At 43.2% G+C, this 18,045-nt stretch overlaps 1 protein-coding gene across 1 annotated transcript in view; it reads left to right on the top strand.

Moving 5' to 3' along the window:
* irx1a (iroquois homeobox 1a) overlaps nt 1-3,815 on the top strand; it is a 5,045-nt gene extending 1,230 nt beyond the window's left edge. Inside the window, exons 2-4 of the mRNA XM_030392643.1 lie at nt 869-1,961; nt 2,217-2,292; nt 3,254-3,815. Coding sequence (XP_030248503.1) covers nt 869-1,961; nt 2,217-2,292; nt 3,254-3,329 — 1,245 coding nt within the window. The 3' untranslated portion in view covers nt 3,330-3,815. The remainder of the gene's footprint in view (nt 1-868; nt 1,962-2,216; nt 2,293-3,253) is intronic.
* Nucleotides 3,816-18,045: the final 14,230 nt, after the last annotated feature.

Here is an 18,045-nt window from a genome sequence, read left to right as displayed (position 1 = left end):
TCCTTCTGCCATGGATCAATGCCACGTGGAATTTATATGTATATATATATATATATATTTATTTTATTTTTTATTTTTTTGTTTACTGTGTCTAGATGAAGAATTGTCTGATATTTATTGGCCAGGTGATAATAATCAGCTCGCGGTGTGTTAACGTGTTGGAGGATACGTGTGAGTCAGGGCCACAGGCTGTAGGCTGGAGCTTCAAAATAAGAGCTGTCCTCCCAACAACAACAACAACAACTACACAAAAAGAATCCAGGCGTTGCTTGAACTGATCGACATATTCAAGTGTTGCGTCCAAAGCACATACAAGCGAGGCGGGGGGTTAAATTCGGCAACAAAAGTCGAAGTGTGGCACGCTGGGAAAACTTCACTTAGGCCTCCAGAAAGTGCTTTGACATGCTTGAAGAGTGTGTAGGGAAGTTTTGGCAGGTACACGTGAAGGCTGGCAATTTGCACGCCATCTGTGCGCCTCGCAATGATGTAACAAAACTTCCTCTCGTCCCGTTGACTCCATTTGTTCCGTTCTTGGACAGTCATGTATGAAATATGCTTTGCTAATAAAAGGTCTCTGAGTGAGGAGCGGTGCAGGCGCAGGTGCCGCGGGCCGCGGAGCATGTGGCATTTCTGCAAGTTGAGAAGCTTATTTGTGGAAAGAGTCAGGTGCAAATCCGGGATTTCTTTTTTTTTTTTATTTATATATGCATAGAGGCCGTTTTCACTTGTTTGAATTGCAGATACAGACAGTGACCAAAGTGTGTTTCAGCTCCCTGAAGAAAAAACAATCAGTCTGTATTTAACAATCAAAGTAATAATGCATATTTAATGTGCTTCTGCTGTAAAAACATCATCTTTTATTTTCAAGGGATCCCAGTATGAGCTGAAGGACAGTCCCGGTGTTCATCCTGCCAGCTTCGCGGCGCACACGTCCCCGGCCTTCTACCCATACGGCCAGTTTCAGTACGGGGACCCGGCCAGGCCCAAGAACGCCACCCGGGAGAGCACCAGCACCCTGAAAGCCTGGCTCAATGAGCACCGGAAGAACCCGTATCCGACCAAGGGGGAGAAGATCATGCTGGCCATCATCACCAAGATGACGCTGACGCAGGTCTCCACATGGTTCGCCAACGCCAGGAGAAGGCTCAAGAAGGAGAACAAGGTGACCTGGGGAAGCAGGAGCAAGGACGAGGAGGACGGCAACTTGTTCGGCAGCGGGGACGAGGCGGAGAAAAACGAAGACGAGGAGGAGATTGATTTGGAGAGCATAGATATAGACAAAATCGACGACAACGACGGGGATCAGAGCAACGAGGACGACGACGATAAATCAACGGAGGGCAGCAGGGACCACAGGGGCGGCGTCGGCGCGGGGGGAGAGCTGGACAGCTTGGAGAGAAGACGGGCCTTCGCCCTACAGGCCCACGAGGCCTTTGACAAATCTAAGAGCACTATTTCGGTTCACCCAGGGAGTAAAGAGGGCTCGGACGGCAACAACAACAACACCAGAGTTTTGTCCCCGGATAGGCCCGGGAGCTTTCCTCTCCCGTCTAACAATAAGCCCAAAATCTGGTCTTTAGCAGAGACCGCCACCAGTCCCGACAGCTCTTCTCAGAAACCAACGTCCCCCTGCGCCCCGGCGGCCACCACTCACTCATCGGCGCCCCACCACCAGCTTCAGACCCACCCGGCCTTCCTGCCCAGCCACGGACTGTACACATGCCAGATCGGAAAGTTCCACAACTGGACGAACGGGGCTTTCCTGGGCCAGAACTCCCTGCTGAACGTGAGGTCGTTTCTGGGAGTAAACCAGCACCATCACCACCACCACAACCACCACTTGCCCACGGCCCAGCAGCAGCAGCAGCCGACGTCAGTGGTGGTGTCGCCGGTAGCAGCCGCAGCAGCGCTCAGCAACGACAGCAAGGCCCCGCCAGAGACGCACAGCCCCAAACACATAGGTGAGCGTCTCACAGCGAGCACCGACGGAGCAGGCTCGCGTCTGTCTCTTCTGTAATTGTAATAACAAAAGCAGCGTGCAGGCGGACTTAAACACACACACTTTTTAAATCCAGTATTTATACACAACACACGTCTATAGTCAGACGCGTTGATGTTTATTTACAAAGAAAATACAGCCACCGTCATTTCACAAATCACGAGTGTATTTTTATTTTTTATTAATTTTTCTTATTTCCGTTTTTTATATTTTTTAGACCATGAAAACGGTGTCAGGTCTGACTCGCCTCCAACGCAGACCCTGAAGTCTTCCTTTCGACCCATCCATGACAGGTGAGACAAGTTGTGATTCTTCTGAAAATGTTAGGAACAAAAAAAAAAAACAAATACAGAAAAAAAGGGAAACGCCAGCCCCAGAATTATGTTAAATTATAAATATAGAATGGTATGATTATTGCATTAATTAAAATATGATATTTTCTACATAGAAGTAATTAAAATAACTACAATTGATTAAATTTTAACTGCAGTAATTATTCAGCAGATAAATACCAATAAATGTAATGCAGACCCCAGGCTAAGTGTTTAATACACTCCCAAGATATGAACCCTAAAGTTTATGTCTTTTTATTTTTTTTCTTCCCCCTACATAAAACGACAACAACCGCACTCCAAAAATTAAATAAACAAAGATAAATAAAACACAGTTTGTTTTGCGGGGGTGACAGGGGTCCTGACTCCCATCCCACACCCCTCCTTTAATTCCTCCCCTCTGGGGAGAGTGCGGCTACTTATCAAGTCACCGAGTAAAACGGGCTCTGTCTGGGCTGTGTGCTTTCCCTAAAGACCCCTGGGAGAACCGGAGCCCAGGGGAGCGCTCTCACCGAGAGAGAGAGGAGGGAGGGAGGGGGAGAAGAAAAAGTTTACTGCTGTTTCAAGTATTACAAAATAGACCCTTTTTCTTATAGGAATTTTGAATTGAGAAAAAAAAAAATAAGCATGCATTAAATTATGGATATTGATAACTGGTCAGGATAAAAATCATTTCGAATTGTAAAATAATTATTATGATGAATTTCCCATTATTATTATTCTTATTCGTATTCTTATTATTCCTATTATTATTATTATTATGACGTAGACATAAAGTGAGGGGTTTTTGTTAGAGGGGCAGTCTGCAGTCTGTTTCAAATCAAACCTGTTCAGACACTCGAGATACATATTGAGAGCCGCTGTCCAAACACTGCGGGGGTATTTATCTACCTCTCCTGTATTATTCTTCTCCTTCATCCAGATCCTCTCTGCCTTCCAGCGCCAGGAGCCCGCAAGACGCCACGCAACGGGTCCTCACCGCTCTCTCCTCGGCTTGATCAAGACACTTTTTTTTTTTTTTTTCGTGCTTGGAAAAAAAAAAAAAAACGAGAAAAGGAAAAAATACAAGAAGAAAAAAAAAAGACTTTACACTCCCCCCTAAAAAAAAGGACAATGAGAAATAATAAATGCAGCGTAGCATTCAGTCGGTACAGAACAAATGGCGTAATTTGGTAATATCCTGTGGATGGATGGATTACTTCCTCTATTGTTGTGTAGCCTATAATCGCGCCTATAATGTTACTCTCTCTCTCTCTCCACTCTGCCCAGGCAAGGCTGGGACATTTTTTGGTAGGCTTTTTACTTTGTTATAATTATTATTATTATTTTTATTTTTTTGTCTCTATCTTGTGTTTTTTGGTGTCCCTTTTCTTTAATGTAAATACCAAGTGATTTAAATTTGTAAATAGGAAGCGTTGAAGGAATTTGTCCAGATCGTATATTTTGCCTAATAAACTAAATGAAATTATAGAGAAAAAAAAACACCGACTATCACAGCCTATATTTTTTTTTTCTTTTCTTCTATGATAATGATTATTATCATCATTACTGTGATTATTATGACAAACGACATTTTTTTTTTTTTTTTTTTTTGGGGGGGGGGGGCTACTACCGGTTTGAAGAAAGGTGGGAATGGAAGGGGTTGTGGGTGGGTTGGGGTTGGCTGGGTGGAGGGGGGGAGAATATATATTGGCAGTGTGCAGCCAGGCTTAATTTTATTCAAGTTTGGGAGGAAAAGCAGCGTGGATGCATTGAGGTGCTAATAAGTGTCCAGATGGTTGCTGGTGACAGAAAATGGACAGGAGCAGCTGGGAAGGTCATTAAGTAATAATATGGGAACGCCCAGTCCAAACAAAATCAAATGGTTAAAATCTAATCTGTCAGAGAGAGAAGTCGATTCGGAGATAAATTATTAATATTTTCGGGGTTTTTTTGGAGGGGGGTGTCTAGGAGGGTAGGAGGAGGAGGAGGAGGAGGAGGCTGACATGGTCGGCCCTGTGGAGCAGGGTCAGTGTTTTGGGGTCCTGTCTGTTTCAGGGCTGATAATGATCATTAGCCTATAAAAGAAAAAAAAGCAGCTTCTTCAGCTCCTCAATTGGTGACCAAATTCAAATATTGATTTACCACAGCGCCCCTAATGGGGTTCAATCATAATAAGGAGGGGAGAGGGAGTGCAATAATTAGCTGTGATGGCAGCTGATGGGACTGTTGTATTATTCTCATTTCCTTCAAACATTAGAGGGAAAGTAAAATTACATTTTTGCAAAACGATTTTCTGCAAAACTGTGATTATTAACTGCAGCTTCACAGTTTTATGTCTGCTCAACACGTGATTTTTTTTAAAGAAGCTCTCAGAATTGTCTTTTATTTGAGTCAAGGCTCTTCTTTTTTTCTTCTTTTTTTTTTCTTTTTTTTTTTGTAAATGACAGCGAGCTGCGAAGTGAGCTGTTCCAGAGGGGGAAAATATCTCTTGAGTGGCCCCTAAAACCTGTGGAGTGACTGGCGTACATCTGTTTTGCAATATCACAGCGACCTCTATGGGCGAGTCTCATACTGCTGAAAGCTTTCCACACGGTGCTGCCCACCCCTCCAACATAGAGCCATAAATCACACGAACACACTACAACCGTATTATCACACACAGAGCGGTGTATGGTTTGCAGGTTGATTTAAAACCCTGTGTGCACTTTACTGCGTCATATCACACACTGTGGAGGAACACAAACACCAACAAAAGTAGAAAAAAACCGACAAACTTTTTATTTGTGAGGTTGTGACAAGAAAAAAAAAATGTTTTTTTCGTTGGGGAGGCCAAAAATGTCCCAAAACTGTAAAAAGGCGACTGATCACTTCCTGTTTGGTAGCTGCAGGGCCATCCTTCCAGCTTTACAACTAAATACTGCATTTCTTTCCAAATGAAGTCGTTAAAAAATAGCTGCACGAGTCAGAAACACTACAGTAAAGTGAGATAATTTAATTTGTTTTATTTTTTAATGCTTGGTAAAAGTTGACTGGATCACATCAGTGTGGCGGAGGGGGGGAGGAGGAGGGGGGGAACGTCACTCTGCGTTACTTAGGCGGCCGCTCGCTAAACAGTCACGCAAGTGGAGGAAAAATGAACAAAGGTCACTGAGCTGGGGTCAGCCGCTCCTGCGTTGTTACACTTGCGTTAACGCACACGCGTTTACCAAAATAGAAGACCGAACAGAGAAGGAGGTTTTATTTTTCTCCCCCGTCCTTTTCAACTCAACTGGTGTATAATATGAAAAGATTGAAAAAAAAAAAAAAAAAAAAAGCCCGAGCTGACTCCTGTCGGTTTCATTTACAACACGTGCTCCGGCAATAATGATTCTAATAAAAAAGGCAGGTGTCTAAATTTCATATTCCCCCTCCGTCCTTCCTCCCTCCTTCCCCGCACTCCATTTGCACATGACATCCGCTCATGAGCCGGCTTTTTGGGGGGCTAAAAAAAAAAAAAAAAAAATTAAATAACCTCTCGGTGTCCCATTTATTCCTTTTGTACCGGAACAGCGTGAGGTTAGCGCAAAAAGGCGTTAGCTGCGGGCCATAATATTGTGTTCCCCCGTAATATATACAAAATTATTCATTTAGCGAGTGGATGTACAGTGGGATTGTCTAATGGGTAATGAGCGGGTTGCGGGGCTGATAATTAGGCTGTCACTTGCAGCCATTTCTTCCCCCCCCCCCTTTCCTTTCTCCCTGGCGTGCCATGGGCCACGGTGCAAGGGGGGAGGAGGGAAATAAAGAGCATGAAATTAGAGAAAAAGAAAAGGGGAGACGGGTAAATGAATTAAATGTAAATATGGAGCTGAAGGAAGGGATGCTCTCTGGGAGTGGAGAGGTAAATACATTCATATGACCTGCTTCTAAAAAAAAAGAAGTGGTAATTGCGCTCTGATGGTTGTAGTGATGGGATCGTTTGAGTTGATAATAGAGAGAAGGAAAGAAAGGACGAAAGGAGAAGAAAAGAGACTCATCCACACTGTATTCCCAGCAACATTTAAAAAGGCTTGCCGCTCCAAAGCTACCAGGCAGATATATGTAAATCGTGGCTCATGCAGAGACAATAAGTTGTTGACCCTAAAACAATTTGGCATTCTGTGGCTGGCTGCGCTGCCCCCACCTCCACCCACACCTCCCACCACCCAACCCCTCCACCCCTCCCATGCTACCACAGGCCTTTTGTTGGGGCGAACAAGGAGCGTCTCCCCCTGCAACTGAGACGTGTCACACTGTGGCAATCCATTCATTTTTTTTTTCGGTGGGCGAACCGTGCGTGGTGACGGTGCGTGCGTGCGTGCGTGGGTGTGCGGTGACTGCACGGGGAGGAAAGTTTATCACTGTCTTGTCTTTTTTTTTTTTTTTTTTTTTTTTTTTGGCATTGGCAGGCCATTCTTACAGCGAGACTCGACCCCCTTGTAGTCGCAACAACACAAGCGTCTTCGCCTCCTCTTCCTCCCCCCCAAACCTCCACCACCTCCAAACATCTCCGTTGTCTTCCTCCCTGAAGATGCCCGCCCATGATCTGCGCCCCCCTCCCCTCCTCTTCTTAATCCATCTATCTAGCTTCATGAGCGCAGGACGGCCACACAAAAGCGGTCCCCGGGCCCTGGGCCCTGCGTGGCCCCAGCTGAGGAGGGGGAAACACGCAAGAAGAAGAAGATGGAAAAGAAGAAGAAGAAGAAGAAGAAGAAGAAGAAGAAGCAACAACAAGTCAGCGGAGGCCGCCGACGAGCCCCCTCCACACCATGTTCAGCCGACTGCTCGTTTCAAAGCGCAATGAAAAGGAGGTCACAAGCTTTCTTTTCTTGTTCTTTTTTTTCTCATTCCAAGGACCTATAGGCTGCTGTAAGACACAGGAAGAGGTTGGAATAAAGAAATAAATAAAATAGAAAAGAGGAAGGGGAGGGAGGGAGGGAGGCTCTCGGCACGGACACACTCAAAAAACACAAATAGCAACAAGGAGCCGGTGCTCGGCTGACAACTGGCTGGCTGACTGACTCAAGCAGAGGCAACTCGCAGCAACCCAACACAAAAACCCAACGCCAAGACCCCTGCCGACGCAGGCACGCACGCACACACACACACACACACAGAGAGAGAGAGAGAGAGAGAGAGAGAGAGAGAGAGAGAGAGAGAAAGAGAGAGAGAGAGAGAGACAGACCTGGCCTGGCTCGTGGATATCCTCGAAAATAAACACGCCGCCTCGCTCATGTTTGCCTGCGTCCCTCTTTCATTTGGCCACTCAGAGCGACATTCTTGTGTTTTTTTGATCGGGCCAAAGAATGAAAAGGCAGAGAGAGAGAGAGAGAGATAACAAAAAAGCGAAGGCAGGGAGAGAGAGGCAGTCGAGTAAAGTTTTGCTGCCTCCTCGGTCTCACATGAACATTCTCTCTGACTCTGAGGGGAAGAAGAAGAACACAGAGACAGAAAAAGAGAAAAAAGAAAAGTCTCTCTCTCTCTCTCTTCTTTCGTTTCCTTTGCCGATCAGGACAATATGCTTATTTGGATCTCAGTCAGAACTTTGGCGTGCCAAAAAAAAAAAAAAAAAAAAAAAAAAAAAATGATATCGGGGCACTAATTAGCTGGCCCTAATCTCGAAATATCATCCCCCTCGAATCTGATGTATCCAAGTTGAAATGCTCCTATTTTTAAAAAGGAGACCTCGGCTGAACATGGAGCTTCGTTATCATCTTCCTTGTTTGCAACATGTTTTGTTGATCAAAGTTGCTTCCACGCCGTCTGTTGTTGCTTAAAAAAAAGGGGCACTGACAGGGTCCAAACACACACACACACACACACACACACTGTTCCATTAATGACTCGCGCGAACCAATTAAAGAACTGGTCTGTCTTGAGTTCTCCTGAAGTATCCGCACATAGCAGAACAGAACTATATTTAGTGGGGGTGGGGGGGTGAGAGTGATCCCCCCTCTCCCCCTCTCTCTCTCTCCCTCACACACTCACACACACACACACACTCTCTTCCTATCTCATGCACGGTGAACACACACACACACACACACACACACACACACACACACACACACACACATTCCTGGTACAGTCTGTTCGGAGGATCAGAAATATTTTTCGCCTTAATTATCCTTCAGTATGGATCATGTTCTTCAGGAGGGACTAGTAATGATGGGGGTATTTATAGTCATTCATTCTCTCTCTCTCTCTGTAATTAGACGCTCCTCAAAATTGTTTTTTTGTTGTTTTTATTTTTACATTTGGCATGTGCTTGGAGAAAAAAAAGAAGAAAAAAAAAACAACTAAATTAGACAGACAGCAGTGTTGTAGAGCTCTCTTTGAAGTGAATCCCCTCCCTGAACACGATTTTGATGGAAAAGTTTTATTCCCCCTTCGTTAGCGGTGAGTTCTCCTCCCAGTGCCAGCTGAGCTGCGTTTTTGTACCTCCTCGGTCCTGATGTGGGTGCCCGCTCAGCCCGACGTTATTATGAAATGAAATTGCACACTTGTGTAACATGTCATATGCAACAGATTGACCTGCTCTACAGCAAATCTGTTGGAAATTATGTATTTTCCAAAAATTAGAGCAATAAGAGAAAGGGTGATGAGCGTGCCATTGTTTACATCCCGAGCACAGGTATATCAGAACAGTGTGTGTGTGTGTGTGTGTGTGTGTGTGTGTGTTTTCAATAATAAAATGCAGGTTGACATGGCAGGGGAAGCCAAAGGGGCCTCGCGCCCTTCTTCTCCTCCTTCTCCTCGCAGATATTTCCAGAGCGACAGATAATAAAGTCTGATTTCTTTTTTTTCTTTTTTTCCTGCCGTCTTTTCTGATGTGATGCCATTGTGGTTTGGGCTAATTCCAGGGGGCTGTACAAAGGGAAGCGCGGCCATCTGAAGTGTCACACTGCAGCTGTGGCTGAAGCGCAGGAATTTCCATCTCGCAGAGGAGGATGCTGCTCCTCTCCCTGACTCTGCCGGTGAGCACATGTGCGGCGCAGAAGGTGATATCAGATGCAGCTCGCCGTCTGCGTCCGTCCGTCCACTGCTAATGTGAAAGCCTTTTTTTTTTCTCTCCATGTCCGACTCTCCCTCTCTGAACCCGTCGCTCCTGGTTTGTTTCTTCCGTCTTTTTCACTGTGGTGAAAAGGAGAAACTGTCCCTTTATAGAGTGTGAATGTGTCTTGTCCTGAGGCTGGAAAAAGAGGTTGCTATTTTTTTCTTCCTCTTCATTTTTTCATATCTATTTCTACATGTATGGAGGGTCAATGGTGACGTGAACTCTGGTGTTGTACATTGTTTTGTTGTTGTTGTTGTTGTTTTTTTTTATTTATTTATTTTAATTATAGTCCGAACATAACTCAGAAATTACCCATGTGTGATTTGTGTTTGGTTAAATAATTAATGAAATAATTACTTACAATAGCAGGTCAAGTTAGAGTTTACAGCAACTTCTGACATGTTGCTTCCCCACAAATAACTTCAACTCTATTTTGCTGTCTGCACAGAAGCTTAACTTTCCTGGTAACGTCTGTGTTTCCAGGTTGGTGTGTGTGAAGTGGAAGACCACATTGCAATAATATGACGACAACAATCTAGATTTTTTTTAACCATAACATAAGATCTACAAGCACAAAGGTGCTTAATTAAAGCCCATCTCTGTTTCCATGTTGTTTATCTCAGTGAAATGAAAGCAAAAAACAGTACCATAAAATCCAGTGTTATAAATGATTTATCATCATTATTCATTCATCCACACACCCCAAAATAACAAATATGATCAAATGTTGACATGTGAGGTCTTGACCTGTGACCTCAACTCTATTGCACCCATTGTACAGCAATGTACCTTTCCTGGTAACGTCTTCCACAAACTGTATATCCATGTTGGTTTGTGTTGTTCCAATACCAGCTTGCGACAATGACAAAAAGTTAAACATTTTAAACGGTAGATCTGCCGGAACATTTGGACCAGAAGTTAAATATGCTGGATAAAGACGTTTAATACAAGTCTCTTCTTTCATGTTTGTTTATTTCAACATGAATGGAGAGTAAAAGGTTCCGTCAAATCTGGTGTTTTACATTTTTGTGTACTATTATTCATGTATACCACAAAACTAACTAAACAATCTTATTTGGTTTGCTTTGATTAAATAAAAAATAAAATAGTAGGTTAAGTCAGTGTTTACAGCAACTTTTGACATGTGACTTCTTGACCTCTGACCTCCACACTAGTTGCTGATTGTACAGAAACTTACCCTTCCTGGTAATGTCTTTCACAGACTGTATTTCCATGTTGGATTGTGTAGTGAGTTTTGAAGATTTGGACTACGGATGATAAAGGCGCTTGATTATTTTATGTCTTCATATCTAGGAGAGATGTTTGATAATAATTCAATTCCAGATAACTTTAACTATACTTCTGGATTATGTTTGTAAACCCAAACCACTGTGATCAACCAAGACTTCCTGAGACCCGGTTAGTGATACCAACACCTCCTCTCAGCTCCAGTTATCAATAATTTCTACTGAAAGGAAACACAAGATGTATTACACCCTCCACCCCCTTGCCCAAAGCAGACAATTACAGTGTCAGTAGCTGTCACCTGGTGTACAGTAGCCAGTACATCCAATGGCGGGTCACCTGCCAACGCTGAAACAGAAGAAGCGCAGAACAAGAACACAATGTGTTGGAACTATCACTTCACACACACGCAAACCCAAACTAAACAGAGCAGGCCGGTCAACAGCCAGACTACCTCGCAGTGATACCTTTCCCCTCTGCTTGAACCGGCAGCTCTTTCTTCACGCCTGCCGCTCCCCCCTGTACAGTACCCCCATGTAATGTTAGCCAAGAAGACACATGGCGCAGAATGCCCGGGAGTTTCAACAGCAGCTCGCTGTGTCAAATATTAACTGTGGAGCTATCCACCCGGACAAGAACAAGGGTGGTGTTAGAATGTGTCGTGCAAATTGTGTCAGGACAGCTTTCATTCTCTTATACATATGGCTGGTGATTTTTAAAATACATTTTTTAGAGAATTGCTTATAAGTTAGTTTGAGCAGCACCTAGAAAATCAAAAGTATGTGGATCAAAAGCATTATTGCAAGCCAGTCAAGACAACTTGAGTTCAAATCATCGCGGAACGTACGGAGCACCAACGGTCATTCCACAAAGATTTATATGATTTTCAGTAACAGATGCATCCAATTTGCATAGGCAACCTTTTGAAGAGGAAAATGCTCAGTATAGCCACAAGAGAAGTGACAGTTCAGATAAAGTCAACAGGGATAATAAAACGGTCTTTGACATGTGGGGGGAAAAAAAAGGTATAGAACACAAAGTCTTGTTTGGCTGCCGACAGAAATATCCATCCACGCGGCCTTAAGATGTTGCATCTGTATGACAGCCTTTAGATGTTAACATTTGTTTGATCACGTGTTATTAAATCACATTGTCTCTTTTAACTATCTAGCAAATGCATTCAAACAGGAATCAGCACAAAGGACCGGTGGCCGTACATGACCTCAGAGTACAGTATATCACACGCTGTTGTTGTAGCCGCGATACGGACTGTCTCACCGACATGCTATGCATGTTATCCCTGTCGTCAAAATAACATCCAGCATCGTTTTTCTTTACCAGAAGGCTCATTGTGCATGCTGCTAAATGTCCTGAGATCAACATACACTATTACCGAGACAAAAAAAAAAGAAAAAGAAAAGGCCCGGATCGGCATACAATATGTATGAGCTCTGTTATTGAGACCATGTGAATCACACGAACAAAGCATTTTTTCATGGCAAATCATGTTCACATCAAAGTTTAAAAATACACATCCACATCTTGAGGAAATGCCATCACGTTTTCTCTGTGATCTGTCTGGGCACATCTGTGGCCAATACCATCTAGCATGTGGTCAGCCCAGTTTCTGCTGCTTTATCTCCGCCTCGGTCTGCAGGAGCAATGGCAGCGGACCCTCGGCTGCTAGCTCGCACGTGCACACGCACGAAGGCATGTGCTCATTTAGATATGCACACACTGTATATACCCACGAAACATGCACATTATGGACGTGTTTGGACTTCCGTGCAAACATTGTGCAGTCTGCGTGCAACCATGCACACAACACACACTCGCTCGGCTTGGTCAAACAATATCTAGCGTGACGTTCGTTTAGCTCGCAGCACACATTTCTCCCCTGTCACAACAGCAGTGAACACTGGGCTCTTTCATACAATGAGCAAAGTTTCTCCCTCGCTGCTCAGGCCTCCAGTTGGTGATATCTGATACATGTGTATATGTGTAATATAAAATTGTATATTAGTTTTATGTGACTTTTTATAGTTTTCAAACACTAAAAGTTTGAAAGCGAGACTTTGGCCCTTCAGCACTGGCTGGCAAGAAAATCCTTATCAACTATAGTGTGTTTATAAGAAAGTTATGTGCTATAGATCACCGCTTGCATGTGTTGAAAAGTAAATAAAATCACTACTAAAGCAGTAATCACTCTCACATACAGTGGGACCTTTGTGGTAGCTTAATCTGTCCACATTAGCCCGCGAACATACATCTGTCCATTTTAAAAATATCACAAGTTTGTCGATCCACGCACAGCTTGTGTGTCCTTCCATCCTGGCAATTTGCAGCACGTGCTGCTGGGCCTCTATGCAGGGAAAAAAAAAACAGTATATGGTGCTTTGCCTTTTAACTAAGATTAGTACAGTTCTGATGCACTACAGCCTTTAAAATATGTATCAAAGCTGTAGAAATGCCAGCAGTTGGTATGTGGCAGGCAGGGGTGGCAGTGGCTTCGACGATTGGAGTTATCCCAACTTCCAAGTCCTCAGCAGGCGACCCCCTGCCTGTTGTTGGCTTGCCCGCCACCGCAATCACTGGTTCTTCACATGAAAAAAAAGAGGGGGAAGAGTGCAGTCGAGAACGGAAGGAGAGAGATGGAGAGATAGAGGGATAGAGAGAGAGGGATGAAGGCAGGAAGCGTGGTGGCTCTATCTTGTCTCTGAGCTAGGTCTGCCCCTTGATTGCCCAGCCGCCTCGCTCACCCTCCCCTCGCTCTCCGTCTCCTTCCTCTCATCTCGCTCTCTTTCCTTGGGAAGGCACTTGCTGAGAAAATCTTTATGAACTCCTGGGCCTGTCGGCGATGCTGGGGCTGCTTAAAAACCTGCCAGTTTAACAGCTGTGTGTATGGGCTCGGCCCCGGATAAAGCACTTGGAAGTGGCAGGGCTTACACCATAGGGTGAGTCTTTATGAGGGGCCCTCCTGTGTGGCGGCCGCTGCTGGGGCTGTTAATTGGCACACTCTGAAGTGCTGTATATCTGCCCTTCATAATCCAGACACAGGCGGAGGCAGCGGGGAAAACCAAACGTTTATCCAACGCTCAGGCCCCAAGCTTACTCTCTGCTCCCCCTACTCAACTAGTTGTTCTCATTGTATATAGGTTCATTTACTAGGCTTGACTGAATGCAACATTTTACGAATACATCATAAAAGAATTATAAAGTTTTTGGTACTTCATAGCTTCCATGCACTAGCTAAATAGCAAGGCCTTATCATTGCATAGTATTAGTGCAAGAGAACAACATGCGTTCACATAATGTTAGTGCATTCGAGTAATAATAACACCGCCAACCACATACGCACACACATGGCGGCAGCAATCACACACACATACAGTATACAGAGCCCCACAGGAACACCAGCCTCGCGTTAAGCAGCTTGGCCCTGGTGCACCATGGGAGGAAAATAAACACACTGGTCCAGCTAAACACCCCAGGATGCCATTTCCTCCTCAGCTGTGTTTTCTCTTGTGTGTGTGTGTGTGTGTTACCTGGTGCTGGTGTTAGCAGTGTTTACCAAGCCTTACAGTGAGATCAAACAGTTCTTATGTCACAGTAATTAGCAGTCAAGCATTTATTTTCTTCTCTGCAATGCTAAGGACCGACATTTCGTCAAATGCACCTTTCTTTTGCTTCTCCTTTCTGTAAAGGAAACAATTAAAGAACAACTGACAATAATCAAAATCAAAATCAGGTTAATTGATAAGAAGGTTTTCACGTGTGAGGAATTTTAATTGGTGTTTTGGTGCATAACAATGGTAACAATGGTAAGTAGAACAAATATATATAAAGAAAGAATTAAACAAAAAACACATGTTGTGTGTCAAGAAGCATAAATAAGAAATACCACACTGACAATAAAATATCTGTAAAAAAAAAAAAAAAAAAAACACAGCAGAAATATGTACAATATGTTATTTAGTGCAGGAATGTGTGAATTCATAAGGGACCGTGCAAAAGTTTCCAGTCTAAGAACATATGTGCAAAATAACAATCCGATGGCTATGGACCCAATTTGCCAATTTGATCTGTTTCCTGTGAAAAGCATCAATCGCTCAACTCGGATCCAGCAATTAATAATAAGTTGATACAACTTTCACTGGGTTTTACATTGTAGCAATTTTTTCTACCTACCGAACAAGCCCCTGAACGCATCACGAGGGAGGAGATTTTAAAAACAGTCCACACCCTTTGAATCATCAATTCAGGTCCTTGTGTGTGTGTGTGATGTGAATTTACTGCAGAGGGGTGAAGGATTGAAGGGCATGATTTTAATGTTAAACTGAAGAGAATGAAAACCAGTCGTCTCAGAAACGGTTCGCCATGTCAGACCAAAGCGATAAAATCCGCCAATGGAAATAGTTAGGAGAGGCTGTTTTTCTTGAGATGCTTAAAGTGCATCTGAACCACAGTTTATCCAGCACATATGATCAGCAGAAGTCAGATTTGTTGGTTATTCGGGCAACACTGACGGAGTGCTCATTGAAGACACCGCCGTCCAACGTATTGTGTAGTGCTGTGTAAAAAATAATGCCTTTCAATGTGAGGGAGTGACAACTACAACTTCTTCTGTGATGGATGTTGTAAATGTGTGAATTTAAGGGGACTGTTCACCAAGCCTGTCACCATACGTATTATTAAATGTTTTTTATGATAACAAATGTAATCAATGTGACTGAACACGCTGACAATGTTTCTTTGTTATTTTTTTCAAAATGTATTTTATTCAAATCATTAAAAAACAATCAAACAATCTGGTTAAAGTTAGGGATTCTGGTTGAAATTTGATTTTAAAAATCTTATGAGTCACTGCTGACATTGTCTCTGTTAAAACAGACCACAATTATTTTCAAAAACTTAACCCAGTGCTGTCAGGGCTTGAACATAACTACAACAAAGAGTTGTGTTTTAGTCAGTTTAGTCACTGTGAGTTGATCATGACTGGCTCTTTTAAACACATTAAACAATATAACATTTATGCAACATGCCAAGAATGTTAAATGTCAACTATGTAAGAAAGTTGATTTCTGAGTCACGTTCCCAACCAAACAAAAGAGGGACGCTTTGGGATGGCAGCGGACCCGACTCAAGTGTGTCCTTATTTGAGTTTGAGTTCTAATGAAAAATGATAATAATTCCATCAGCGTAACATTTCCCCTGAAAATGTATTTGCTGTTGTAATTTAATGTATTTCTGAAGTGATTCCTTTAGGAATCCTACAGTCAGGTCATTACATGTAAACATTACTGACATGAATAATATTCCCTCAACACGAATAAATGGTAAAAGATAAAATAAATTATCCATGTGACAATGTGGAATGGCAAAACACTTTTATATCAGCAGCATGTTACGATGCAAGTCCGTTCACACAGTTACGACTGAAGCCTGAAGAGTTAAGTTTGGGGTTATATTTCGGCAACCGAAACAATTTTGGTTCACCCAAACCCCAAGTTTTTAGTTATGGTTAAAATAAGAAAAACTTCAGCTAAAAATGTTAACTTACCGTAAAAAACATCTTTGTATGAGTCTCAAATCCCAGTTGTGTGAAGTTGAAAACAGATGTAGATGCTTTCCCACTACCCTGACCACAGCTCCTTTACTTTCCAGTGCACTCTCTCACTGTCACAGGGCTGCTTGTGTTTCCCTTCACTTTCTTACACTGTGTTGTGCTGTTTTTCGTGCAATCACGTTTAGTTGCATTAAGCAGAATATGATATATTTACATATTTACATTTCGCAAACTGCCAAGCTCTCTGCGGCGCTCATTTCAGGTCTCCATCTTACAGCACTTTATGCTTATTGCACAGGGATGCCAGCAGTCATTCTGCATGAGTTGGTGTCCCTTTTTTTTTTTTTTCAAATGGGAAATGTATCAATTTGGAATTGGAGACTTAATATCTCTCCTCTCGTGTATTTCTTCTGGAAGTGACGTCAGTGCTGAGTCAGACCATTTTAAATCAGTCTAGAATATACTTGTTACGTCGGTCTGGCATTAAGCTTAAAGTCAAAGGGCAGCTCAGGTAACATGTCGGCCCTGTGTTCAAGCAGTGTAGGGCCAAGTTTAAAGAAAAAGTTGTTACCCATGCTGGTATTCTTCTTTTCTTGTAAATATATTACAGCAGTGGATCTCTGGGGCCACTTGGAATAAACTGAGATTGTGATGAGAGAGAAGACAGAAAATGAACCGCAAAACCTGCTCATGAACCTACGCACTCAGCAGATTTTACTCATATGACAAATTGATTTACGCGAGCTACATCCCATTCCAGCCATTGCTACACATGATGCACACATGAAAGACGCACCCAAAAAGTCAGCCATCAGCACATACCAGCGGATGACATGTATGACTAGAGACAGCTGATGCGACGAGCGGCTCCACAAAAAACAGTGGGGAGAAGAAAGACGGTGCGCGGAAACAAAGCAATATCGGAGAGTATAAAAGGAAGTAAAGGACAAAATAATCACAGGATCACAGAGACGAAGACAAAACAAAAGTGGAGAAAGAGAAGAAGTGTGATAGCCAGAGAGGACAGGGGAGGAAGGAGCGGCGGGAGCTTTGGAGTGGATGAGCAGCCCATAAGGTTGCCAGATGAGCTTCAGCTTAACCGCAATCCTCAAAACGGAGACAAACATACGCCAGCGTCTCCTGTATGCCTTCCACAGACGCCCCTAAATGATTGTAAACATTAGTTCTCCAGAAAGGGGACTGTTCCCCGGGGCCACTTCTGTGCACTGGATCGCACTACTTCAGCAGTGGTGCTAGATAATCACCAACAGATAATGTTTGGTTAGCACAGACATTTCTGAGGACTGATTTCAACGCTGATCGCGAAGGCAGTGTGCTTCAGAGTGGCTTTGGCAAACAGTTGCGTGTTTTGTTGCAAACCTGGAACTTGTGCTGTGACTTTTTTTGTTGTTAAGCTTGTGGCTTCACTGGAGCTGAGTGGCTCATTCTTTGTCTTGAGTTAAACTGACAGTGCTGCACATGTGCACAGCTTGAGAAGGGGGACATGGTGTGAGGTCAGCTTTGCATGGGTACATCTTGTCAACAAAAAGTGATATACAGATCAGTTCTAGTCCCTCGGGGCGATATGTTTAAAAGTTGCAGAATACTTCCTTTGCAAACATTTTAAAATTTTAATAAATCTTGTTGAGTTGTAAATTAAAGTTAGGGAGCTATTGTGTTTTTTGTCATCAGAAGGGCAGCTATAAATATGAAAGAATATTGCATCATATAAAGGAAATTATATTTTATCCTACAGACCTGTTGTGCTCTTTTGTTTTTGTTTTATTTTCCTTTCCTTCAGTGATATATCAGTTGTTGTGCATTAAAACAGTCTTGTAAACTAAAA

The sequence above is a fragment of the Sparus aurata genome, chromosome 17, assembly GCF_900880675.1.
Source record: "Sparus aurata chromosome 17, fSpaAur1.1, whole genome shotgun sequence".
Classification (NCBI taxonomy): Eukaryota; Metazoa; Chordata; class Actinopteri; order Spariformes; family Sparidae; genus Sparus; species Sparus aurata.
Note: the sequence above shows the minus strand (reverse complement) of the source record. Positions and strands in the feature narration are given on the sequence as shown.